This window comes from Dipodomys merriami, unplaced genomic scaffold (genome assembly GCF_024711535.1).
Source record: "Dipodomys merriami isolate MVZ:Mamm:240054 unplaced genomic scaffold, mDipMer1.0.p SCAF_8, whole genome shotgun sequence".
Classification (NCBI taxonomy): domain Eukaryota; kingdom Metazoa; phylum Chordata; class Mammalia; order Rodentia; family Heteromyidae; genus Dipodomys; species Dipodomys merriami.
This window is the reverse complement of record NW_027206401.1, coordinates 32094153-32122112: the sequence shown is the minus strand read 5'-3', so window position 1 is coordinate 32122112 and position 27960 is coordinate 32094153. Positions and strand designations below refer to the sequence as shown.

At 40.4% G+C, this 27960-nt stretch overlaps 1 protein-coding gene across 1 annotated transcript in view; it reads left to right on the top strand.

The window, feature by feature from the left end:
• Window positions 1-27960, top strand: part of LOC138818976 (uncharacterized) — a 147308-nt gene that overhangs the window by 40454 nt on the left and 78894 nt on the right. The window contains exons 15-21 of the mRNA XM_070010136.1: window positions 3005-3197; window positions 5198-5322; window positions 12590-12790; window positions 14281-14402; window positions 18375-18603; window positions 21897-22099; window positions 26013-26168. Coding sequence (XP_069866237.1) covers window positions 3005-3197; window positions 5198-5322; window positions 12590-12790; window positions 14281-14402; window positions 18375-18603; window positions 21897-22099; window positions 26013-26168 — 1229 coding nt within the window. The remainder of the gene's footprint in view (window positions 1-3004; window positions 3198-5197; window positions 5323-12589; window positions 12791-14280; window positions 14403-18374; window positions 18604-21896; window positions 22100-26012; window positions 26169-27960) is intronic.

Genomic DNA, 27960 nt, shown 5'->3' with positions numbered 1-27960 from the left:
CATTTACTCCACAAATTATTGTAGTAAATATACTAGGTACTAGGGAACAAAACTGGAACAAATTCCTCCATCATGGGACTTATCTTCTAGAGAGAAAGGGACATTAAGCAATTGAATAAGGAACATATATAGAATGTTGGGTGGTTTGGTGCTAAGATATTCCCAGAATTCCTAGCCTCTGCAATCAAGGGGGCATTATGGGCTGTGAGCAGAACTGACATGTGTCAGTGTCAGTCCAAAGCACATGGGAACTGCCTCAGGCAGTGGAAGACACACATAGAAGTGGTTCAATCACAAGATGGAAACATTCTGGATCCCTGGGTCACTGCATAAAGATGGCAGCCTGGATAGCAACTGGTCCCACAGTGGGCTCTGCGTGAGCAAGAAACTTAGTAGTCCATTGAATTTGGGGACTGCTTTTCATGGAATAATATATCTTTGTGGACTAAGAAAAATGGTAATAGGTGCTGTGGAAGAAGATCAAGTAGAGAAAGAGTGCCCAGGGTGTGAGATGGGACATTGCTGTTGGCAGTAGGCAGTAGTGAATGCCTCACAGGAAAGGTACTATTTGAGTAAACATCTGAAGGAAAGTAGGAAGTGAATCAGGTGACTAACTGGAAGAAGAGCACCAGACGGAGAAAGGACCAGTGCAAAGGCCCTGAGGCAGAACAATGTCTGGCAAATTAAAGGAACAAGGAAGAGTTCCTTATAACTAGAATAGCTCATGAGCAAAGTGGTAAGCAGTGAGGATAGAAGATGGAGGATACTCTTTATCTATAGCCTTGTGGACCACTCTGAGGACCTTGGGGCTGGAGGAGATCCCTTGAAAAGTTTTCAACAAAACTTTCATTTTAATTGTCATGCCCCTGTAGTGGACACAGACAGAAGATACTACAGCAATAATATAGGGTGTCCAGTTAAGAGGTTGTATCTGAAAAGAAAAAAAAACAGTGGAGTGAGAATGGTCAGATTCTAAATATACAGTCATGTGTTATATAGCTACATTTTAGTCAAGAATGGACCACATCCATATGGTGGTCTCATAAGATTATTATTATTACAAGACACAAAGTGTTTTGTAACACTGTAGCCTTGATAATGATGAAACACAACGCATTACTTATATAGGTATAGTGGTGCAAACAAACCTGTTTAGGTGTGTGTAGACACACAAGTACTTATGATTCTGTCATAATTGCCTAGAGAGTTCAGTAGAATAACATGCTATACAAGTTTGAGTAGATTTCTGATGATGACCAGAATCTCAATTTAGGACACAGAAAACCTTGTACTTGATAGATGTTCAGGTGGCAAGAAAATGTAGAATCAGATATATGTTTTTCACATAGTAGGTATTTAATAAATGTTTATTTGACAAGAGAAAAGCTCAGCTCTAACAGAATAGTTGTAAGGTTATAAACAGATCATACATGAAAGTGTTTTGTGAACTATAACATACTGTTCAAATGAAGAACAATTAGTTAAAATAATAATATTATAATTTCTGAACTAGGATAAAAAGTAGAGTAAAAGATGTCTTGGATTTGCTTTTTAAAAGATCAGAGCTAGCCAAGTCTAGAAAGTCTGTGAGACTCTTATCTCTAATTAACCACTAAAAAGCTATAAGTGGAGCTGTGGCTCAAGTGGTATAATGCTATCCTTGAGCAAATCAGCTCAGGGACTGCACCCAGACCCTGAGTTCAAGCCCCAAGACTGGCACACACACACACACACACACACACACACACACACACACACACACACACACACACACACACACACACACACACACACACACACACACAAAGTTAGGGCCAAATGGTTGAGTCATTTACCAAACAACTTGGATTGGATCTTGGGCTGACTACTGTTATAGTCAGGTAAGATTGTCTATATTGCCAAAAGACCTAAAATTCACATTAATGAGTAGTGTCAGAGTCCCTAGGGAGGAGAATCAACAACAGGCAAACAGTTTTTACATAGTTACTTTTTTGGCAAATAGTTATTTTGGAATCAGTTAATATTCAAACTTAAGACATATATGAATCATTCCAAAGGTTGTTAGTTCTTACTCAGACTGATAATTATTGCTCTCTCCCTTTCCTGCCACTCCTCCAAGCATAATATTGAAAGATCAACACTCTAGCCACAAAACCTTAAGAAAGAGGGACTTCCACATGACCATGGAAAAATAAAAGAGGAAGTATGAAAACATTATAGTAACTGAGGTGTAGCCCTGCATGGAGTATTTGGTTGTGTAAGTTATTTTTGCATAGCTGGGACCAAAATGTCTGAAAGAGCAACTGGAAGGGGGGCATTAATTATTTTGTTCACAAGCTCCAGATGGTTCAGTCCACGATTGCCTGGCCTCACATGCTTAGGTAGAACATCTTGGTGAGAGGAGAATGCCATGCTTCCGCTGAAGGTTCCAGAGAGGAACCCTTCTCCTCTCTTTTGGCTTCTTTCAGCTTTAGACCCTTGTTGACAATCTTTGCCAGTCCCTGACACTTCTTGACCTACTGCTGTATCATTCTGTTCTTCTTCTGTCTTCACAGAGCCTTTCTCCTAGGTGTCTGCATCCACATTTCCCTCTTTTTATAAGGACACTGATCATTGAATTAGGGTCTACTCCTATTAAGTATGACTTGATCTTGACCTAGTTCTGCAAAGATCCTGTTTCCAAATAAGTTCTCATTCACAGCTTGCAGGTGGATATAGATTATGAGGACACTATCCAACCCAGTATGATACTAAGACATGAGACTGTGTTAATACATTTTAGAAGAATTTATAAAATTAAAGCAAAAAAATGCTTTCAATAGTTCATGTTTATGGAACTCATGTGCCTTACCTGTGTGATGTCACATGCTTTCGACATCTGTCAGCTCTGTGCTGACAGCCAGCCCACTGTGTGTGGGTAGAAGCCTGCTGCTTGGGCCATTTAGACTAGCAAATATAACTCTTCCTTTTCTAGTAACTTCTGGGCTTGACTTTCTTTCCTCAGGCCCATGGTGTCCAACTCATGGAATTCTTGGAAGTGGAGAGCCAGGATGACTCTTACAGCATAGAAGCTGGCTGTGTTCACACCCAGGACCAGCGTGGTATATATATCATGTATGAGGAAGCCTTGGAGGATCTGAAAGAACTAGAGGCAGAGCTGCTGCTTGTGGCTAGCTATTATATCGAGAAAGACAAAAGTAAGAATGGGGCTGGGAAGGTGGCTCAGTGGTAGAGTGCTTGCCTTGCATGCATGAGGCCCTGGGTTCGATTCCTCAGCACCACATAAGCAGAAAAAGCCAGAAGTGGCACTGTGGCTCAAGTGGTAGAGTGCTAACCTTGAGCTGAGAGCTGAGGGGTAGCACCCAGGCCCAGAGTTCAGGCCTCATGACCGACAAAAAAAATAGGAGTCTGCTTTTTTAAAAGTTGACTGGCCAAACAAAAATGCCTGAGGGCCTTACTGAATGCCCTCTACCCCAACAGATAAATATATATCCAATAGCACCAAAAAGTTAAGCAAGCACATGCCACCCTTTTCCCTCAACACACACTCACTTTAGAAAAGATATGATTCAGTTACTGGCTCATCCCCCTTGCTGATGGAGACCATGACTACTCTTTAAAGGTTCAGTTGGAATTCTTGCTCTTAGTTAGACTCTATTTGTGGCTCAGGGACATCTTGCATCACCCAATAAGATGCTGAGCCCCTTAAAAAAGCAAAGCAAGCAATGAATTGAATGGCTTCTTTCCCCTCCATGCTACTGACCTTGAAAAAACTGCATTTAGAAGCACACATTTCTGGGTTTCTAACAGGAAACCACCAGGATGAAAGAAGATCTGGCTAGGAAAATACCAGACAAGCCCCAGAGGGAGGGATCATCACTTGGGATAATAAAGTAACCCATAATCTGTGTCTTTTCTTATTTCTGGTATTAGTTAGCATCTACACTTCCAATTTTAGAAATAGATGAGGTAAGAATATTTCTTTTGGTATAATATGATAGCATTAGTATTACATTTGATTGGAGCTTAGGGAGAATTTCTAGACACACTGAAACATATAAAGGGAAATTTAGCAGTGGTTTGTGTTATTTTGTAATATATATAGGATGTAATATATTAAAGATAATTCATGTTCATATTATTATAAAATGTTACTTGAAGAATGCCTGACAACTAACTTTTCACATCCCAGAATTAATTTAATATGGGATTGAACTCCAGGCCCTGTCATGGCCACATTATTAATATCTGAATCATGCGATGATGGCATCCAATAGGCCAGGATATTTAATTTCAGCTCTTAGCTTTTAGCTTTACTGGTCGTCTTATATGCAGCACATCATTTTTTTTTGTCATATTAATGTATGATACCATGCAACTATTTGTAGCTGCTGAGATTTTAATTTGATTGAAACACATATAATCACATGGACGTATTTTAATTGAACTAGTAAATATATGATCATCCACTGTAAAATGATTTCCCAACCACTACCAGAGAAGCTCCTGATTAAAGCTTTTCTCTTGCTAAGTGCCCATCATCTACATGAGAGTTATTCAACTCACACTTCAACACCTGAACATTGCTTGCCTTCAAATATTTTCTTCTGAAATAGGCCACTTAAAAGTTTAGGGCAGTAATAATGTTGGCAATGAAAACTGACATTAAATATAATGGGAAACTATTTCAACTAATAATGATAGTGATTCATCTTATTGATTTAAGTTAGTAATTAACATAATTGAGGAATAGCTTGGAGACTTGTATGAAAGTTTTGGACTTAACTTACACTAAGAGAAATAGCAAGTGAACCTGAGTTTTTTGCTAAATTACCAAGGACCTGTTTCTGGAAAAGGAGATATGTGTGATTTAAAAGCATAGTAAAAACTTGGCCTTCCAAGTTAAAAGTTTGAGGACATTTTAGCATAGGTTTCATGACTACTGAATTTTTGTTTTATTTCTAAAATTAGTATTTAAAATTAGCAAGTGGAAACAAGAACTCTTGTTGACTGAGAAGTCAACAAGTATTGATTCAGGCCTACTTTTGTAGATGGGTTGTTGATTTTTTTAGAAATTCCAGCAACTGGTTCAGAATTTCTATTCCTAAAATGGGCCCTGTAATCCTAGGGCCACACACTAACAGAAACAGCTTCTTTGGAAGGTCTGTCTCTAATCATTGCTTCCTTTCTCTCCCAGCTCACAAAACCAGCAGCAAGACAAAGAGTAGCCAGTGGGAATGGGCCCACACAAGTGTGGACAGGTTTGCTGTGCTGGATGACATGTGGATTTGGGAAGAAGCTCTTCTAGAAAACAAGCGCCAGGTACTATTTTTTTTTTCCAGAAAACAAAACACCTGTTAAAAATTCTTCTTACCAAACTTATTAAGGTTTTTTTTTTCATGACATGATTTTAGGGGAAGCTGTCAAAAAAGCAAGTTTTTACAAATTTGAATAATCTCAGATAATTAAAAGGATATGAATAATAATTTAATAATTTTTACTGTCTTTACTGTGCTTTTTTTTTTTTTGTCAGTCATGGGGCTTAAACTCTGGGCTCAAGGCAAATGCTCTACCACTTGAGCCACAATGCCACTTTCAGTTTTCTGGAGAAAAGAGTCTCATGGACTTTCCTGCCCAAGCTGGCCTTCAACCATGATCCTCAGATCTTAGCCTCCTGAGTAGCTAGGCATGAGCCACCGTGGCCCAGCCTTTACTCTATGTGTGTGTGTGTGTGTGTGTGTGTGTTTCTGCTTATGTGGTGCTGAGGAATCGAACCCAGGGCCTCAGGCATGCAAGGCAAGCGCTCTATCACTGAGCCACCTTCCCAGCCCCTTTTACTGTGTTTTTAAACCACAAAATACTACTTTTTTTCTTGTAGAATTAATAATTTGTTAAAGGGCTACACCACTGTCCTTCCTTCTTTCCTTCCTTCCTTCCTTCCTTCCTTCCTTCCTTCCTTCCTTCCTTCCTTCCTTCCTTCCTTCCTTCCTTCCTTCCTTCCTTCCTTCCTTCCTTCCTTCGGGCCTGGGCACTGTCCTTGATCATTTTTGCTCAAGGCTAGCACTCCACCATTTGAGCTACAGCTCTACTTCCAGTTTGCTGCTGGTTAATTGGTGATAAAAGTCTCATGAGAGCCCGGCGCCAGTGGCTCACACCTGTAATCCTAGCTACTCAGGAGGCTCAGATCAGAGGATCTCAGTTCAAAACCAACCCCGGGCAGGAAAGTCCATGAGATTCTTATCTCCAATAAACCACAAGAAAGCCGGAAGTGGCGCTGTGGCTCAGTCGGTAGAGTGCTTGTCTTGAGCTGAAGAGCGCAGGGACAGCGCCCAAGCCCAGAGTTCAAGCCCCCCAAAAAAGTCTCATGAACTTTTCTTCTGGGGCTGGTTTCAAGCCACAGTCTTCAGATCTCAGCCTCCGAAATAGCGAGGATTACAGGTATGAGCCACCAGTACCCGGTACTGATTTGGGGTTTACATATGTTTTTAGTAAGAATGAATGATAATTTCATTAGTATTCATTATCCAGAAGTTGAGACAAACCTAGCTTTAAAAGAATCTGCCACTTGTGGGTATTTGAAAGTAGTGGGCAAGCGGTACTTAGTGCAGGAAATTATGAGGATGAGGTTAAAGCAATGAAACAGCAAATTACAAAAGCACCAACCATATCATTAACATTCATATCTCAATAATAAATGAAGCTGGTGCTGGTGGCTCACACCTCTCATCCTATCTCCTCAGGAGGCTGTGATTTGAGGATCACATTTTGAAGCCAGCTCAGGCAGGAAAGGCCATGAGACTTTTATCTGCAGTAAATTACTCAGAAAAAGCTGGAAGTGGCACTGCAGCTCAAGTGGTGGAGCACTAGGCTTGAGCAAAAGAAGCTCAGGGACAGTGCCCAGGCCCAGAGTCCAAGTTCCCGGACTGGCAAAATAATAATAATAATAATAATAATAATAATAATAATAATAATAATAATAGATGAAATACTGCAAGGGTACTGCTCTTTATTACCTGAGCATGAATTATTAGCCCTTTCAATAATCACTAATTGCTAGTTATTGCAAACATTAAATATTTACTCTGTCACACATGGTTTCAGACATTAAGGACATTATGGACATGTAGATTAATAAGAAATAAAATGATCCCTAGTCTATAGTCTATAGACTTTATAGTCTATACTTGGTTATAGTAAAAAGGCTGAGAAATGCCAGCTGCAAGTGGGCTCATACCCATAATCCTAGCTACTCAGGAAACTGAGATCTAAGGATCACAGTTTGAAGCCAATTAGGGCAGACCAATTCGACACTCCTATCTCTAATTGACCTGTAGGAGTGTGGCTCCAATTGTCCAGGCCATTCTTGAGTGAAAAAGCTAAGCAAGACCGTGAAGTCCCGAGTTCAAAAACCAGTACTGGCACCAAATAAACAAATAACCAAGAAATGATAAGACATTCATAATCTGTAAACTCATCCAACCCTAAGCCAAAAATATAATTCACTGGATAACAGCCATTGAGAACTGATGAACCTTTAAAGAGAGGCATATAGATTTCAGTGAAGGGAAACATTTGTCTTGTCTGGGGGCTGTCAGAATGGAGAAAATGCTAGAAGCCCACAGATATTTAATCTTGCTATTAAAAGATGAATAGATGTTGTCTATCAAAGAAAAAGATTATTACACAAAGCTGGAGAGGCTCCATATGGAATGGCCAGTTAGAATCATAAGTAGACAGGGCCAATAGGTAAAGATATGGTTGGAAATGAGGTAAAACTGTGTTTTGGGTGTCAATTATGAAGGGCCTGAGAATTATGCAGTTTAGTATATAACTAGACAAGGTGAGCTTCCACAGGCAAGAAACATGATAATAGCTGTTTTCAACAGCTGTCTCAGAGTGTGAATAGAGACTGCAGTAGAATAGAAAACCCATGGAGAAAAGGAATACAGTTATTATTCTTACAGTGATCTGAAGATTTAGGAGGCACCTTACAGTAAGGATGGAGCAGAGAAAGAGGAGCAGACTTGAGAACACTTTGCAAGTCGAAATGCCAGGGCTGAAAGACTGTATCTGGATCTCATAGTGAGAGAGTGAGGGTGGAGTTTAAAGAACTTTCAGTAAATGAAGGAGGAGACCATTCACTGAATCGGAATGCATGGGACATGAGGGGAAGATGATATTGGCTTGTGGACACAAAACACTTGATGAGGTTTGCTAAAACTACGTATGGACATTTTGTGGGGAGCTCCAGGTTTGAAGCTCAGTATTAAGGATGAGCTGAGGAATGACTGTAAAAGTTGAGCTACAATAATAAAACACAACAACCTGGAATTCTGGAGAGTTTGAATGAGTCCTGAGTAGCCCCTGCATTTATGTAACAAATTAGGGAACAAGAAGTAGCCAATAGGGCTGGGAAGGTGGCTCAGTGGTAGAGCACTTGCCTTGCATGCATGAGGCCCTGGGTTCAATTCCTGAGCACCACATAAGCAAAAAGAAAAAAGCCGGAAGTGGCGCTGTGGCTCAAGTGGTAGAGCGCTAGCCTTGAGCTGAAGAGCTGAGGGAGAGCGCCCAGGCCTAGTTCAGGCCCCACGACAGGACCAAAAAAAAAAAAAAAAAAAAAGAAGTAGCCAATACACTGGAGGAAAATAAGGAAGGAAGAGCATTATGAGAGTCAAAGAACAAAGTTGTACTTATGAGAGAGGATGCTTTCTAGTAAGGAACATAATGAAATGTAAAGAAAGCTGTGAGCTACATGGCTCACACTTATAATCTAGATTTGAGGCCAGCCTCAGCAGGAAAGTCCTTGAGAGCTGTATCTCCAATTAACTAGTAAAAAAAATCCTGAAGTGGAGATATGATTCAAGTGGTAAAGCACCAGCTTTAAGTGAAAACACCAAGCAAGAGCGCTAGGCTCTGAGTGCTAGCCCCAGTGCTGTGGCCAGTGGCTACCAAGTAAGACTCATCTACAGAGTGTTGGGGTGGAAGACAGAGTGCAGTGCATATGATGTGGTCTAAAGGTGGGGAAGAAAATGATTTCTTTGGGCTGGGAATGTGGCTTAGTGATAGCATGTTTGCCTTGCATGCATGAAGCCCTGGATTCAATTCCTCAGTACACATAAGCAGAAAAAGCCAGAAGTGGTGCTGTGGCTCAAGTGATAGAGTACTAACCTTGAGCAAAAGAAACTCAGGGACAGTGCTCAGGTCCTGAGTTCAAGCCCTAGGACTGACAAAAAAAAAAAAAAAGAGATAGTTTATTTGAGTTGGTTTTCTAGTAGAATAGTAAGTGACTCACCTCATCTATGCTGTGGTCTGTTCCCTATGGAGATATAGCTCACCCAGTATTTTTTTAAACCACTGGCTCTCTTTAAAAGTCACAAACCTTAAGCTCTGAAAATTCTTTCCTTTTTGCAAAGATAATTCACCTCTAACATTTTGCTTGTAATTTTGATCTGCCAATTAGAACTTTACTTACTTGGATCAACTGAGTTAATGAAAGATTTAGGCCCATAGTATCTAAATATTAATTTAGTATTTTAATAATTTGCTTTTCCAATTACTACTGGAAGTCTGTAAATTAATCATTTCAGATCATCAGTCTGTGTGTGTGTGTGTGTGTGTGTGTGTGTGTGTGTGTGTGTGTATACTGGGGCTTGAACTCAGGGTTTTGCTCTCTTGCTTGGCTTTTTCACTCAAGGCTAGCACTCCACCTCTTGGGCCAAACCTTCACTTCAGGGTTTTTTTTTGGGGGGGGGAGGAGAGAAGGACAGATTAATTGGAGATAAGAGTCTCAAATTTGTTGACCTAAGCTGGCTAGCTCTCAGCTTCCTGAGTAGCTAGAATTATAGGAGTCAGCCACCCATGTCCAGTCCTCCCTTTCCATACACACTCCCTCTCCTCATTTCCCCTTCAGAGATATTTAGGCCTAAGGAGACCCCAGGCAATAGAAGAATAGAAGAGCCAAGAGAAGAGAAAACCAGTATCTCTAGTCTATGCTAAGAAGATCACTAGTTCTGTCCAGGGTAAATGAAAGTATTTTAATTTAAAACAATTGTTTAAAATATCTCCATTTTTTTTCTACGCTGAGAATAAGTTCTCTATAGAAACAGGGTTTTGTGCCAAAACTATAAAATACGGCCTGCAAGTCAGAAATTCTGTCCAAAGAGCCTGCATTTAAGGGCTAAGCCAGATTTCTATCCCAAGTACAATTGATTTTCCCCAGTACTGATTTTGCTGCCAAGTTTCCTCAGCTGTTTCTGATTGTTAAATATGTTGGTATCATAACTAAAAACCTTCTCGAACATACTGGATTCTTTTAAATTCTTAAAACAGTCATTTTATGTATGAAGAATTAAAAAATTAGAAACAATGTCAATTTAAGTGGATTAAGGGGCTCGAGTAGCCACCTATCTGCTGTTCTAGCTCCTACGCTGTACCTCGCTAAGTCTTTTCTCCACAGCCACGTTCTTCCAGGATTCAGTAAATAAAATTGTGTAACAAGCTGTGTCAAGCACTGATTTTTATGATTTTTCACTTTCATTTGACCTGCAATACATTTTAAAATGATTTTAAATCCTAGATATAATATTAAAAATGAGGTAAAAATAATACAAACAGTGAAGTTTGAGATGCTCTGTTTTATCTATTTCCTTATTTTCTCTGCTGTTTTTCTGCTTGCTATCTATGTGTTCAGCATATTATTTTGCCTTGAGAGTTGGCCCTTCACACACACGGGTGACATTTGACAGTTTAGAAAGACTTCTTACACAAATAGCAACCCAGAGTTTAAATGGAAATGGGCCAGTTAGCAAACACATGATACATAAAAACTGTGCAGCAGAAAGATCATGCCCCACCCCCGTTGGGAAAGAATTCATAATAAAATTTTGCAAGGGTCCATCTGAGACTTCTCAAAGTTAATCCCAAAACTTGGAAAAGTCTTATTGATTTAAAAAAACAGAACACATTCTTCTTCTCAACAGCTATGGTGACATATAAGATATTGCAATATCTAGGATATAGCAAAGAAAATATTTATTTATTATTTATCTGAAATTCAAATTTGACTAGATGTCCTTTTTTTCCCCTTGTGGTACTGAGGATTGAACCCAGAGCCTTATACCTATTAGACAAATGCCCATCACTTCAAGGACCCCCTCAGGCCCTTTTGTTTTATTTTTGTTTGGATCTTCAGATAGGTTCCCACGACCTTTACCCATGCTAAACTAAAACTTGTGATCCTTCTGCCTCTACTTCCAGAGTAGCTAGGATTACAGTTTTGGCCCATCATGCCTAGCTTTTCTCATATTTTTATTTGCTAAATCTTTCAACTTTATCAATAGTAGTGAGCATATGATTTAGCATAAGCCTCTACAATCGGGCATCAGTGGATTCTGATCAGCAACAACACCCCCTCCCTCAACACACACATACACTAACTTCCCATGAACTTCTGCCAAATAACCAAACAATTAAGCTCCTTGTCCAAAAACAGTCAAGGAAGTATAAATACTATAAGCCAGCTCCTGGAGTTGTCCTGGCTCAGCCCAAAGGGTTCAATTTAGTCTAGAATGAATCAGGGAAGTAATTATTTCTTTCTTAATCTCCCCCTGGGGCTACTGAGTACATCCTTCTTTCCCCATCTAAGAATTGATTATGAGTCGAGAATTGAGCTCAGTGGAGGAAACAGGTAATTTAGATAACTCTGCTTGCTTTGCTTTCCCTGGAGATCATGTCAAGTCAAAGTGATCACTATTTCCCCTCACCTTCTGCTCTACACTATAATGTGAGTATTTAACTTGTGGATTGCCTTCTGTGGCATAAAATTTTAGCCTCCTGGTGTTTTCCTTTTAGTACTAAGATTGATCTTAGATAGATGTCCCAGAAAACATCCTATAAGTCCAAGTGATAAATAAAGTACCCAGACTCTCCTTCCTTGAGCCTTAGCATTGGGCCTTCAGACAAAAAGCATCTCTTAATATAGCACTTTATGAATCTTTCATACTATTCATTCTTTAACTCTTCTACAGAAGGGAAATTTTTCTCCTGTACCCTACTAGATTCAGTTCCTAGATCCCCAAAATAAAGCTGACAGAAGTACTGTCTATGTATAAATATGGAAGCTTTCACAGAGAGGACTCAAAGAAGTCATTAGGCCCAGAAACTTATGTATACCATTTTAACAAGAGTGATAAATTGTGGAGAAGTAACTAGACAAGAAAAGATGGGTGGATTTCTAGGACTGGTAAACATTTGATGAAGCATCTTTGAATGCATTGTTTCATTGGAACATACTGTTATTGCAGAATTGTGTTAGTCATTATATAGTCCCCTTTTATTAGTGAGAGCAGAGGAAGAGGAGACAGAAGCAGCCCAAACTCAAGTGCAGTTTTTCTGGCTCCAAAGTATGCATTCTTTTCCTCACCCACCTGGGTTTGTGAGTTTACTAACTGTACCAACTGGTATTGGGGCTATATCTGCTCATTCCAGGGCTACTCAACACCTGTGGTATAGTTCAGGGCTAAGGCCTCCCATCTCCTTGCTGGGCTCCAGGGCTGCCTCTGCTGTTTCCTGACTATCACTTTATTTTTAGCTTCTCGATAGTTACTTTGAAGCCTACCAGCACACACTGGACCCTGAGCAGAAGCTTGCCTTAGCACAAGTGATGACTGACATCATGCATCGGCGCCCCAAGTTTGATCTTGGCCACCCTTATTTCATTAAGGCCTACCAAGATGAATGTGCCTGCCTGAAGCTTCACCTGCAGCTGGTGAGGGGCATCCTCAGCCATCAGGTAAGTCAGGATTTAAAAAGGTACAGAAAAGAGGATGGACAACATGATCCAGAAATGAGAATACTGTTCTCCTCTTATTGCTGGATACAAATTTGAGTTTTCTAGGCAGCAATTTTTTTTTTTGGTCAGTCGTGGGGCCTGAATGCTGAGCCTCAGCTCTTCAGCTCAAGGCTAGCGCTCTACCACTTGAGCCACAGCACCACTTCCGGCTTTTTCTGCTTATGTGGTGCTGAAGAATTGAACCCAGGGCCTCATGCATGCAAGGCAAGCACTCTACCACTGAGCCACTTTACAAGCCCAGGCAGCATTTCTTTTTTAATTTTTCTTTTTTAATTTTGTTTTTACTGGGAATTGAATCCAAAGCCTCATGCATGCTAAGCAAATGCTTTACCTTTTGAGCCATGCTCTGAGCCCTCTTTTTTCTTGCATTTTTGTGGTACTGAGGTTTGAACTCAAGGTCTCATGCTTACTAAGAACTTTACCATTTGAGCCATGGGCTCAGCACTTTGTTCTTGTAGTTTGGTTCTGAAAAAGGGTGTCTCTAACTTTGTTCAAGCTGGCTTTGCACTCAAGATTTTCCTGCTTCTGTCTCTGGAGTAGCTGAGACTACATATGTGCAACACTATGCTGGCAGCATGTTCATTTGTAAGCCCACCGGCACTGCTGAATTCCAATCATAACTACCATCTCAAAAGGATTCCACTGTAATCACAGCTAAAGGTCCACAGGAATTGATAACATCTGCTTTGATTAGGTGAAGTAGTTTTTCAGTTGTGGAGGAAGAACCAGTGATACATCTTTTGGGACCTTAATGTATTTAAAAAGATTTTATACCAGGTGCTAGTGGTTCAAGCCTGTAATCCTAGCTACTTGGAAGGCTGAGTTATGAGGATTGCAGTTCAAAGACAGCCTGGGCAGAAAGTCCATGAAACTCTTTTCTCCAAATAACTGCCAAAAAAGCTAGAAATAGAGGTGTGGTTCAAGTGGCAAAGTGCCAGCCTTGAATTAGAAAGCTAAAGGACAGACCATGAGTACAAGCCCCACTACCAACATATATATACACACACATATGCACACACAACACGTGCACATACTACACAAAATAAAACAAAAACATTTTGTGACTGCTTTTGAGACACTGAGAGAAATGACTACATGATATGTTTTCTAGAGAAAAACTAGGCATGATGTAAGCAGGAGATAGAAGATGTTGCTGCCTGATTAGATATTTTTTCTCTAATTATTTGAGAGAAAAAAAAAAGTTTTCTTTTGCTTCTTAAAATTGGTTGCCTTTGATTTCCTTGGCTGAACCTTGGCTCTGACTGCATGTCTCATAGCAAACAAATCTTCAAAACAATGTCTGCGTGAAAATGGGTTGAATGATTTAAAAAAAAAACTGCAAAGGGGTGACTTCCTTCTGTCAAGGCTCATAACTCACATCCATGGGAAAGTTTATTCTTCTAATTTGAATGCCTATGCTACAATTTCAGATAGAGCATCAGCGGGAATATGTCCAGAGGCTCTGGCGGGAAGAACATCCAGATGAGCGGAATAAATTTGGACTTCCCCTTAACGTAATTTGTAAGCAACTCATTTCCATCAACAACAGCTCGTAAGTTGGTGCTGTCCTTAAACATTACATAGTTAATCTTAAACATATAGTGTTACATCTAATTACTACCCTTAAAGTACCTCTCAATGATTTGGAAAGGTGATACATGTATCTATAAAAGCCACAGGGGATGAAATGAACTCCCGGAAATGGAAGCAAGAGGTTTTTTCTTTGTTGTTTTCATTTTCTTTTCTTTTTGACTTGTTTGCTCATTTATATGTCTTTGGGAATATACGGGGTGGCACAGAAATGGAGGGATAAAGGGTGAATAAATGCAGAAGTGGTATTCTCTAGACACTATATTGAAAATGAACTATAAACTTATGCATAAGGACAAGAGGGGAACATTGAGAGAGAGGGAAGGTAGGGGTGACATTGTCCAAAAAGAAATGTTCTCCTTACTTGACTAATATACTGTAACCACTCTATACATCACCTTTATAACAACAATAAAAATTTTAAACTACAAGGGAAAGATTCCCTCAAATATTGAATATCTGCTTCATAAATAACAAAAACAACAACAACAACAAAAGGTGGCTGGAATTTAAGCATGCCATTTGGTACAGAATCATCATCCCTTTAAAAAATCCAATGAAGCTGGGTGCTGGTGGTTCTTGCCTATAATCCTAGCTACTCAGGAGTCTGAGATCTGAGGATCATGGTTCAAAGCCAGCCTGGGCAGGAAAGTCCAAGAGATACTTATCTCCAGTCAACCACCAGAAAACTGAAAGTGGACTGTGGCTCAAGTGGTAGAACACTTGCCTTGAGCTGAAGAGCTGAGGGACAGCACCCAGGCCCAGAGTTCAAGCCTCACAACCGACCAAAAAAAAAAAAAATCCAATGAGGATTTTTAAAAAGTTGTTCTTGAAAGGCATGTAAGTCCAAAATCTAAAGCTTAGAAATGTTTAAAAGTGTCCTAGAAAAGAAATTTCTTCTACTAAGTGTTGCTAAAGAGATGTCTACAGATTTGTCTTATAACCTCACCTCTTTAAAGAGCAGAGTTCAACTTCCTGAGACCATCAGAAAAGGCATTTGCTGTATGACACACTGTCTCCTCCCCTTGACAGGACCACTAACTTTCCTTCCCACCTTTGAGTATACAGGAAAACAGGAAGCAGGTGACAAGCCCCAGGTTAATCTGGGTAGCCCTGAGATAAGATCTCTTTTTTGGGCTAGGAAGGTGGCTCAGTGGTAGAGCACTTGCCTTGCATGCATGAGGCCCTGGGTTCGATTCCTCAGCACCAAATAAACAGAGAAAAAAAGCCAGAAGAGGTGCTGTGGCTCAAGTGGTAGAGCCTTGATCTGAGAGCTGAGGGACAGTGCCCAGGCCCAGAGTTCAGGCCTTCAACTGGATGCCCCCCTCCCCAAAAAAAGATCTCTTTTTATCTCCAAGTGGGTAGAGAAATTGTCTCTCCCCACTCAACATTCAACATGAACACCCACAAATACCAGGCCATGTGCTAAGAGCTGAGTGTAGCATGAACACAGCCCTGGCCCTGGGCTCTGTGGGGTCTTCAGTCCAACAGTAAAGGCAAACTTTATGTGAGAAACTTCTGTGATGGGTTACGGTATTATCTTGGTTTTTTGTTTTGATTTTTGTTTTGCTCTTTGTGTGCTGGGTCTAGAACTTGAACTCAGAGCCTAGGCGCTATCCTTTAGCCAAAGCAAAGGGCCTAGCTCTCTTGCTTAGCTTTTTTTGCTCAAGACTGGCACTGTATTACTTGATCTTCAGCTCCAATTTTGGCTTTTTTGGTGGTTAATTTGAAATAAAATTCTCGTGAATTTTCCTGTCAAGGCTATCTTCGAACTATGATCCTCAGATCTGAGCCTCTTGAGTAACTAGGATTGCAGACATGAGCCACCAATGCCTGGCAAAGGTTATTGAATGTGGAAAGGATAGTGTAGGAGTTAATAGCTGAATTGCTAACCTCATTTCTTGCAAAAGGGCCCTGGAAGTTCTATATACAAAGCTCTGCATTTTGGCCATAAATCTTTCTCAAAACTGATTTGTTCACTGTAATGAATTTGAGACATCAGCTGTGTGTGCAGCGTGCTATGGCAAAAGTCCGCTGTTCAGGAAATGGTTTTTGGCAGAACAGGCTAAGGCTATGCAGGGAGTAAAACCTGTCAGCACAGTCTCAACTATAAACGTTGTTTGTTTGATGAGATTACTTTCCGGACTTTGGGCTTTATTTTTTAAGATTCACTAAGCAGAACCCCATTTGCATAGATTTAAATGGAAATATTTATGCTCTTCAGTTCCATGTAGGTATAGAAAGACCCTTGACTTTTTCATTATTTATAAAAGAGTAAGTCACAGGCAAGCAATATTGTTTCTAGCTTCATTTCTTTCTATACTATAACATTCTAGTTGGGCACGGGTAGCTCAAGTTTGGAATCCTAGTTACTCAAGAGACTAATATCTGGGCTGGGAAGGTGGCTCAGTGGTAGAGCACTTGCCTTGCATGCCTGAGGCCCTGGGTTCGATTCCTCAGCACCACATAAGCAAAAAGAAAAAAAGCCGGAAGTGGCGCTGTGGCTCAAGTGGTAGAGCACTAGCCTTGAGCTGAGGGACAGACAGCGCCCAGGCCCAGAGTTCAGGCCCCACGACCGGACCCAAAAAAAAAAAAAAAAAGAGACTAAGATCTGAGAATCCAGGTTTGAAGCCAGCCCAGGTTCGCAAATATGAAAGACTCTTATCTCCAATAAACAAGCAAAAAAATCAGAAGTGGGGATGTAGCTCAAGTGGTAGCATGCCAACCTTGGGCAAAAACGCTAAACAAGAATGCTAGACCCTAAGTTCAAACCTTAGTACAGGCACAAAAAATTAAATTAAAAAGTATAACCTCCTTATTTCAAATAGGAAGATTCTTAGCACTTTTATACAGAACTTTAAAACTGTCTTTGTCTATTAATAGTTTTTGGTGGGAGAAACGATAAAAATCTTGGGGAAAAACTAGACACAAATCTTTTTATTTTATTTTATTTTATTTTTTTTGGTCAGTTGTGGGGCTTGAACTCTGGGCTTGGACACTGTCCCTGCACTCTTCAGCTCAAGGCGAGTGCTCTACTGCTTGAGCCACAGCAGCACTTCCAGTTTTCTAGTGGTTTATTGGAGATAAGAGTCTCTTGGACTTTCCTGTCCAGGCTGGCTTTGAACCGTGATTCTCAGATCTCAGCCTCCTGAGTAGCTAGGATTACAGGCATGAGCCACCGGTGCCCAGCTAGACACAAATAATTTTGAAAGTGATTTCATTTTATTTGAAATAAAGGTTTGTGTCTAATCACTGTCATTTTTCTTTTAAGGGAGGTAAGGATCTTATACTTTTACTCAGCTTTTTCCACACAAGGCTGGCATTCTACACACAAGCCACACCTCTACTTTCAGCTTTTTGATGGTTTATTGGAGATAAGATTCGTATGGACTTTATTGCCCAGGCTGGCTTTGAACCATGATCTTCAGATCTCAGCCTCCTGAGTAGCTAGGATTACAGATATAAACCACCAGAGCCCAGCTATAGTTTTATTCTTATTGGGTTTTTAGGATATACATTGATTTCTTTCCATTTTGTAAGCCAGCTACATCCCTAAATAACCTCTGACATCCTCTGAGTTACCAGTTTATAATGCTAGACCTGTAAGAAATTCTATTATTGGTCTTTTTTTTTTTTTTTGGTCCAGTTGTGGGGCCTGAACTCTGGGCCTGGGCGCTATCCCTCAGCTCTTCAGCTCAAGGCTAGCGCTGTACCACTTGAGCCACAGCACCACTTCTGGCTTTTTTTTTCTTTTTTTTGCTTATGTGGTGCTGAGGAATCGAACCCAGGGCCTCATGCATGCAAGGCAAGCACTCTACCACTGAGCCACCTTCCCAGCCCCTTTTTGGTCTTTAAATTATAAAGTTCAAATATCTTCAGAAACATTGCATTTCTTCTTGTTTACCATCATTATTTGTTTTGCCTCCTTTTCCAGCCAAGCTTTGAAAAACATTTATCTGCTGGAGTTCCACCCATCTCTTGGTCTGGCTGGGCTCCTCCCCAGGGCCCTTGAGCACCTGCTCAGAGAAGCCCGTCATGCCTGCAGACCCACGTCACCCAGTGGCCTTGCCTTGCTAGAACAACACATCCTGCAGCTGGCCCTGGACCTGTGGCTCCACCCAACCAAGCCTGAGGCCTGGTACAGCACGCAGCTCCAGAAAGATGTAGGTTCTTTCTGCAGGGGAATTTGGCTCCTCATCAAAGAGAATAATTCCTTGCAGATGATACTGTTTAGTTATGTTTTTCTCTTTGGCTCTCTTCTTATTTAGCCAGAGATAAAACATAATCATAGCCTTGCCAATATTTTTATGTGATTTTTTTTTCTGGTCAATGTTTCCAGTTTATAAGGATGCTACAATAATGTATAATTAATAGGGGGATTACATAGGTATGTGAAAGTGTTTTATTGTTTATTATTTATCTTTTAATAATGCACATTTAACTAAATATATTGTATAAATGTATTTTCTTCTTACAATTTGCTCTTTTTGTCTTGAGCTGAATGCTGGTGGTGGGGAGAGAACCTTGAGTTAGAAGTTACCTGCCATTAACTTGTGTGACTCTGAGCAAATATTTTGGCCTCTCTGAGCCTCATTTTCCTTTTTTGTACAATTATGTTTGTGTATTTTAGAAGTCAGTGGTGGTAAGTTCAATAGACTTTATATACCCTTCCTCTAATGCTTGATGGTCCAAACTAGCCAAATAATTTATATACCCATTATTCTATTTAATCCTTTTTTTTTCAGCTGAGGCTGTCTGGGCTTCTGTTAAGGTTTAGCCTGAGATTCCAAATTGGCCTTACTTTGTGGACACTTGCTATATGACAAAGAAACTTTCAAAGGCTTCTGCCACAAAGATTTACTCCTTAGGTTTATCTTGGAACTCCTACTCCTACCCAAACTGATATTTGATTTAGTTATAAGTTAATTAAAAATTCACTCACATAATATGAAACTATAGAGATTTTTTTTTTTTTTTGGTTCGGTAGTGGGGTCTGAACTCTGGGCCTGGGCGCTGTCCCTCAGCTCTTCAGATCAAGACTAGCGCTCTACCACTTGAGCCACAGTGCCACTTCTGGCTTTTTTCTTTTTGCTTATGTGGTGCTGAGGAATCGAACCCAGGGCCTCATGCATGCAAGGCAAGCGCTCTACCACTGAGCCACCTTCCAGCCCCACTATAGAGAATTTTTATACTCAAAAAAGAACAGAACAAAATGTAACCTAAGTAAAACTACTCAAATTCACCATAATTATTTTTGTCATATTTTGAGTTTTTAGATGTATACTTTAAACAGATCTTTATGCATTGTTTTCTTTTTCTCATTTAGTATTGTACTATATATTTTTCCACATTACAAACTAATTTATACTCACCTTCATGCCCATGTAACTCCCTTACACAATGAGTCATATAACTTCCTTAACCAGTTCCCTTCTGCTGGCCATCCAAATGGTTTCTACTTTTTTTTCTTTATTATTAAAAATGGTAAAAAGTACATCATCATGCTTACAGATACTTCCATATACTGAATTGATTCTTTTTGATAGATTCTTGGAAGCAGAATGGTTGAAATGAAATTTAAATCTTGCATACCTATTGGCAAATTGCTTTCTGAAAGAGTTATGCCTACTTAAAATGCTACCACTGGTATATAAGAGGACCAGTTCTTCTGGGTCCTGCAGTGCAGTATTAGGTGAACCCATAGCATGTATAAGCATATGTGTAGTATGTGTATACCCATAAATATGTACATATATGTATATGCATATACTCATGCCCATAAAAGGTAGCATTATGCTCTTCATTACACCTTCTTGCTACTTAATGCAATTATTTTTGCAAATGCTTTGTTACCAGCTGCAATTTTTCTGAAGCTTTTTTTTTTCTACCTTTATTTATTTGTTGGAGTCTTAATGTCACTCCTATTTGCTTATGCAAATTTTTGTAAATAAAAGCTTTAACTGTTTTGGTCTGTCACATTTTCTGTAAATATTTTCTACATTTGTCTATTTTATTTACAGAAAATTCTTGTTGTCATATAGTGAGATCTGTTGAACAATTCCTTTATGATTTCTTCTATCCTGCTAAATGCAGAATCTTCCTCCAGTTGTTTCGTATTTGTGTTATTTCATTCTAATTTTAAGGATGATTTAATTTTTAGATTATTTTAACTCCTTTACTATTTCACTGGAATATATGTGCATTCATATGGTACATAAAGTACAAATCAATATTAAAATTTCTCCAAATTACCAGATCCTACTTCCTTTTCTTGAAAATTCTTTCCACATTGTCTTATGGTGCCATATTTTAAAAATCTACCTGAAATTCTCTTGCAAAATGTAAAAATATCTGAGATACTTGTATAGTTTCCTACTTATGCTACAGTCCTAATTATTGTTTTTGAAATGTGTTCATATTTGGATCTAGAAATGCTAAATATTCATATTAATATTTGATATTAGGTCAGAAAATGCTTCAGAAGACATGCAGGAATTTAATCTCTCTCTTTGTTTCCATGTGAGAGGACTTTAAGAACCTAGCAATTATATTCTTTGATAGGTTGGTGGAGACATAAGGGAGCTAGTCCACTTTGGGGAAACCAAGTCAGGAAAGGCAGATAGAGGGTTTTCTTGCTGGGTCTTTGCTGGGAGGGGCCCATAAGAAGACAATGAAGTTGTTGGTGCAGAGGCATTGACCAGGCAGGAGGATATTAACGGACACATGGGTACTTCATGTGGCTGAGCTGGGAGTAAAGGAGCCCTGGGTAGGCAGGTGAATGTTCTGGAAAGTGACTGACCTCAAAACTGGGAAGTTCAATTCTCTTCGGAACTACTTATGGCCTTGGAAAACTTAAAGATGGCTTCACTACTCAGGAAGCTGAGATCTGAGGATCTTAGTTTAAAACCAGTGCTGGAAGATAAACTTAAGAAACTCTTATCACTAATTAACTAGCAAATAGCTAAAACAGATGTGTAGTTCAAGGGGTAGAGCACCAACTTTGAGCAAAAACATGAAGCAAGAGACCCTGAGTTCAAGCTTCATAACTTCTGTTTTAGCTTCCTCATTGCTGAAGGATAGTGGTACCTGTGATGTCCACTTCATGGGGATCTGGTAGAAAGGAAAATAAGTTAGTAATACTCATTATGCAGAAATGCTTTAAAATGTTGAATCTGCAATTTTGCTACTAACCACTAAAATACTGTTAAAAACAACCAGGGACACCTATTTGTATTCACATTATTTTCATCATTTATTTAGGCTCAGAACATTTATGATACTAATAAGTATTTTTGCATGGTTTAGCTTACCTAACCCTCTGAACCCTGCTGAGCAATTTATACCTGTTAGTATCTTGTAAGCAGCCCAGGACATCTGTGCCTCTGACAGTATAGACATATTTTAATACACGAAGTTTATTTTGTGTGTGTGTGTTTTACGACTTGTTTTCTTTCAGCTATTTTCAGCTAAAGTGATGGACGACCCTTTTCTTGTGGAGGAGATAGGTCGGCTTGCACTCAAATCTGCCGCAGAGGAAGGACACAAACAAGGCTGCAGTTGCCATGCGCTGCTCCTGGAGACGTTCTCCAAACTACTGGAACTCCTAACCATCCGCTACCGGCTCATAGAAATGAGCGTGGAGAGCGCTCATCTGGCTTGGTCAGTTGGGGACCAAGGAGCAGGCTAGAACTTTATGTCTAGGGCAAGACAGGGAGAACAGATGACAGACCCCAGCCTTGGGGCTGGCCGTTCTCTGGCCCTGGAGCAGAGCACCCTCTCCACGCCTTGTCTCTTAACTACTCTGATCAGGGCTGCATCCTTTTTCCATCACCTTCCATTCAGCGTAGGTCCTGTTTTTTGTTTCTTTGTTTCTTTTGTTGTTGTTGTTTCTTTTTTTTTTTTTTTTGGTAGTACTGGGTTTGAACTTGAATCTTCCTAGATGTCTACCATTCTACCACTTTACCCCTGAAACCCCTTTTGCTTTTATCGTTGCCTCCCAATTAGATGTGTAACACCAAGGTCAACCTGGATTTTTGTTGTTGTTTGCTTGGATTTGTTTTTGACATAATCTAGATAATGTTTTCCCCCTCAGGCTAGCTTCAAAACTGCAATGCTCCTATCTCTATTACGAGCTGGGTTACACTCAGGTATCAGCATTCCTGACCCATTGTTCTGGTTGCGGAGGGGAGGGGATATTTGTTTGTTTGTTTAATTTTGGGGTTTTGTTTTGAGGCAGAGTTTTGCAATAGCCCAGCTTGGCCTGGAACTTACAATCTTCCTACCTCAGCCTCTCTAGTGCTGGAATTACAAGGGTTTTCCTGCTAGCATAAGCTCCCTGAATGCAAAGGTTTTATTCCTGTTGTTTATCATAATATCCCATGATCTGGTATTTTAGTCCATCTGTACTGCTATAACAGAATACTTGAGCCTGGGTGATTTATAAAGACCAGAGTTTTGAATCCTAGCTACTCAGGATGCTGAGATCTGAGGATCACAGTTCAAAGCCAGCATGAACAGGAAAGTCCATGAGATTCTTATCTCCAATCAGCCACCAGAAAACCAGAAGAACACTGTGGCTCAAAGTAGTAGAGTGCTAGCTTTGAGCAAAAAAAGCTCAGGGACAGCACCCAGGCCCTGAGTTTAAGCCCCATGACCGGCAAAATAAAAAGTAAAAATAAATAAATAATTGTGGAGACTGGAAAGTCCAAGGTCAATAGACCCACATCTGGCTAGAGCCTTCTTGTTGTGTGATTCCATGGCAGACAATGGGAGGACAGTAGAACATTGATCCTGTATATACATGTACAGGAGAGGGAAAGAAAAGGGGAGAAAGGGAGATGAAGGAGGGAGAATTAGAGAGGGAGGAAGGAAAAGTTAACATTTTAGTTCTAAGTGAGAAATGAAGGTTAGTCTTCAAGTGGACATGTTTTGCTAGCAAAAAAAAAATATGGAACTAGAGGCTGCAAACATGTGTGAATGCTAGTGCTCCTGTGTTCTGGTCACCATGAGAGGTCCTGAAGACATGGGAAGTACAGTTGTCCACTAACCATTATCAAGGGCCTGCTGTGATCAGGATCTTTATGAATATTTAATGTATCATTTCATTTAATTCTCTAAGTATCCTTATGATATAGAAACAAACACTTTATCAGCAAGGAAATAGAGGCTCAGAAAAGAAAAGTAATTTTTGCAAAGCCACATAACTAAAAAATAGTAGAAGCAGAAATTAGACTATTGGTGAAAATATTATTGCCTTTGAAATTAATGATCCTACCCCTCATAATGTAGAGTTACCCATAATACACTGTAATACTGTTTTCCTACTCATCTGAACAAAACAGTTCAGGAGTACTGAAAAGGAAGTAGTTTGTTCTAAGTGGATCCAGAATTCTGAATAGAAGAAGAAATGCTATGAACTAAACTACATCTCTCCAAAGTTCATGTATTCAAGAATGAATCCCTTGTACCTCAGGGTATAATGTAAGGTAAAGTTTTAGGACCACCTCTAATCTAATGTGACTGGTGTCTTTATAAAAGACTCCATGTAAACACACCACACACCTGTGAAGCTCACAGAGAGATAATGGCCATACATGGGCCAATAAGAAAGGTCTGGAACAAACTCTTCCCTACAGCTCTGAGAAAGGGCCAATCTTGATGACACCTAGATCTTTCTTCCATCTTCCAGAATTGTGAGATAATCAATTTTTATTATTTGAGCCACTGAATACTTTGTGTTTTTCTCTTGTACCTTTTTTTTGGGGGGGGGGTCCAGTCGTGGGGCCTGGACTCTGGGCCTGGGCGCTGTCCCTCAGCTCTTTAGCTCAAGGCTAGTGCTCTACCACTTGAGCCACAGCACCACTTCCGACTTTTTTCTTTTTGCTTATGTGGTGCTGAGGAATCGAACCCCAGGGCCTCCCGCATGCAAGGCAAGCGCTCTACCACTGAGCCACCTTCCCAGCCCTCTTGTACTTTTTTAAAGCAAACTAATACAGGTACCAATTGAATTCACTCTTAATGTACCAGCTCCACAGTATAAAAACTGGGTTAGAATAAGAGTGCAAAGGGTGGGCCAAAGCATTGTAGACCCACAACACTGAACTGCCAGAGGAACATCTGGCAGTCATACAAATTCAAAACTGGAATGCAGAGGTGAGTCAAATAAGGATAAAAGTCACAGATTCCTGCATGAGGGGGGTATTTTTATATCCTTTGGGTGAATGAATTTCCTAGGAGAGGATGTAGGAGATGAAAAGAAAACCAAATCTATAACCCTGGAAAACACCACAATCTGAAATAAGGAAGAGGAGACCTAAAGAAGACTGAGAAATAATGAGAATGTAGCAGGAGCATGGAGATCGTGGACCAAAAGACATTCTTCAGGGAGGGGCAGACTGGCCTTCTGTGAAGAGCTCTAAGGAAAGACAATGAAGCTTATTTGGAAGACAACATTGAGAGCTCTGAGGACAGATGCCAACCAGAAGGACATGAGACAGGGAAGTGCCCAAGCACATTGCCTTCTACTGTTACTGTCTACCAGTCTATAACTGTCATGGAGAGCAGGACTTTTATATTGAAAGTGACATGAAGCACAGCAAAATTCCAAGGTTCCAATGGAATGAGGAACCAAGTCAAGACCAGGAAATGGGTTAGATGGAACACAAAAAACAGGGCCATTTCCATGTGCAAAATTTAAACCCTGTGGGAGAGACAGCCAATCAATAGGTTCCATAAAACAAGAAATAACCAGTCAAAAGTAGCCTAACCAAAGACCTAAACTCTTCTCCTGGCCCTGAGTGAACACTGTTATATTTCTAAGGCTGGCTAGTGGCCTGCTGTATATTGTACTGTGTTCTGGTACTGATGTCCTAATAAACATTTCTATACTCTTCTCTTGGTATGTCTCTTTTTTAAAATCAGCCTGCCACTGGGCTCTAAATATCCATTACAGGGGCTGGGAAGGTGGCTCAGTGTAGAGCACTTGCCTTGCGTGTGGGAGACCCTGGGTTCAATTCCTCAGCACCACATAAGCAAAAAGAAAAAAGCTGGGGCTGGGAAGATGGCTCAGTGGTAGAGCGCTTGCCTTGCATGCTCGAGGCCCTGGGTTTGATTCCTCAGCACCACATAAGCAAAAAGAAAAAAAAAAAGCCGGAAGTGGCGCTGTGGCTCAAGAGGTAGAGCGCTAGCCTTGAGCTGAAGAGCTGAGGGACAGTGCCCAGGCCCGGAGTTCAGGCCCCACGACCGGACCCCCCAAAAAAAAAAAGAAAAAAGAAAAAAGCTGGAAGTGGCGCTGTGGCTCAAGTGGTAGAGCGCTAGCCTTGAGCTGAAGAGCTGAGGGACAGCGCCCAGGCCCAGAGTTCAGGCCCCACGACCAGACCCAAAAATAAATAAATAAGTAAATAAATAAATATCCATTATACTTTGTGGCTCACTTGCTTCACATAGTATTGGGCTTACTCTTGTTTAATTTTGCTTCAGTACTTACTCATCTGTTTTTGTTTTCTTACAGCTTACTTTGAGGAGAAAACACCAACACATGTCTTTGCCTTTTTTTTTTCTCCTTTTCTTTCAGGATTTATAAGGAATTGGCATGGGAAATGGGTTTTGAAGAATTCCACTTGTATCTGAGACCTGTTCACTTTGAGTTTGCATCACACAAGGACAAGGTGGACCAACCACCTCCTGTGTTTATAACCTCTGTGCTGGAGGACAATGGTCGTGTAGACAGGTGAGCCTTCGGGAGAGGTTAAAATGAAAATAATGGTAGAATAAGCAATCAGGGATAATTCTGTCACTTTTGGACATGCCAGTGTAATTGAATTTTTAAGTTCTCTTCCTTATATTCTATCTGCCATGATTCTATTTTTTTCTTTTTCCTTTTCCAGTAAGAGGACAGAAAATAAGACTTTAAGAAGGATAATCAGATTTAAGAATACAAAAACTTTGAGAAATGAAAAAAAATCAGGTCAGTGAACTCACTGGCTCTGCCCTTTCCAGGGAGAATACATTGTTTCCAGATAGCAAAGGGGACAAGGGTAGGTCTGATGAGACAAGAACCATGGATGGTCTCTCGCTTGCCTTAAGACCAGAAAGAAGTCATTTAGGGTTTCTGGGCATTTTTTTCTCACATATAACATAGAACACAAATGTATCATATAAGCAACTTCTTTTATCTTTAGGCTTTTGATGACTCTTTCATTGGAGGCCAACCCCAAAGAAACCTCTCATGGCCCATTAGGTCAGCCTATTGCTGGAAAGACATCACTGCCCACCAGCTGACCCTGAACCTACTAGGAGAGACCATCTTCTTTTTCCTCATACAGAGTCAGCTTTTACAAGTTTCTTCTATGTCTCTCTTCTTTCCTTCCCACCTAAGTGTTCTTCTCACCTGCCTCCCCAGGGTCCCAACTCTATTCCTGATCATTCCCAGTACTGATTCCACCCTAAAGGAGGTAAAAGTAACTCCTAAGAGGAAAAGTGTCCTTTATTTTGCTGATGTTGATTACAACTCCCTTAGCGGGTTAAAAGATCCAAAGAGTATGGGCTGGAATGAAATTAATTAGTGTCACTGTCAATGAATGGAAAGGTTCTTGATGTCTCAAAAGAAATCTGGGCATTGGTAGTTTATGCCTGTAATCCCAGCTATTCAGGAGGCTGAGATCTGAGAATCATAGTTAGAAGCCATTCATGGCAGAAGGGTCCATAAAACTCTTATCTCTAATTAACCTGCAAAAAGCCTAAAGTAGAGGTGTGGCTCAAGTGCTACAATGCCAAATTTGAACAAAAAAAGTTAAGTGAGTGCTAGGCCCTGAGTTCAAGTTCTGGCACTGGCACAAATGAAGAAGGAAAAAGAGAAGGAGGAGGAGGAGGAGGAGGAGGAGGAGGAGGAGGAGGAGGAGGAGGAGGAGGAGGAGGAGGGAGAGGAAGAGGAAAAAGAAGACGAAGAAGTGAAAAAGAGAGAATTCAGAGGCTGACACACAGAGAAGTTTTAACAGAGCACAATTTATTGAAGCAGGAGCAAATGCTAAATCAAAGGAAACAGAGGGCAGGCAGTTCAACCAAGCAATCACTAGCACCAAGCTCCTAGATCATAGATGCTTTTATGGGTAGAATTTAATGATTATGCTAGGGACATGTACATAAGGGTGTAGTCCTTTCAGAAATGGGAGTGCATTTTCAAGAACTGGAGGACGGGCAGTGGTTTACCAAAAAGATGCCCTTGGACTGTAGTCGGAAGATTTGAGGGAAGGCGCATGCAACTTGAATAAGATGTAGAAGAGGTGTCTGGTGAGGAAAGTTCCAGCAAGTACAACACCTAGTATTTGGCTCTTTTCACTTTATTGTTCTCTCTCTGTCAGCCTACCTGCCATCCTGCTCATTAGGGTGACAGAATAAAGTAACCCCAGGCTTTTTAACCTTGGCTCTAGAAAAACTAGGAGCTCTACAAGTCTTTGTTGTGAGAGGTAACTATCCTTTGGCAGTCTTGTAGCAGAATTCCTGGCTTCTACCCACTAGATGCC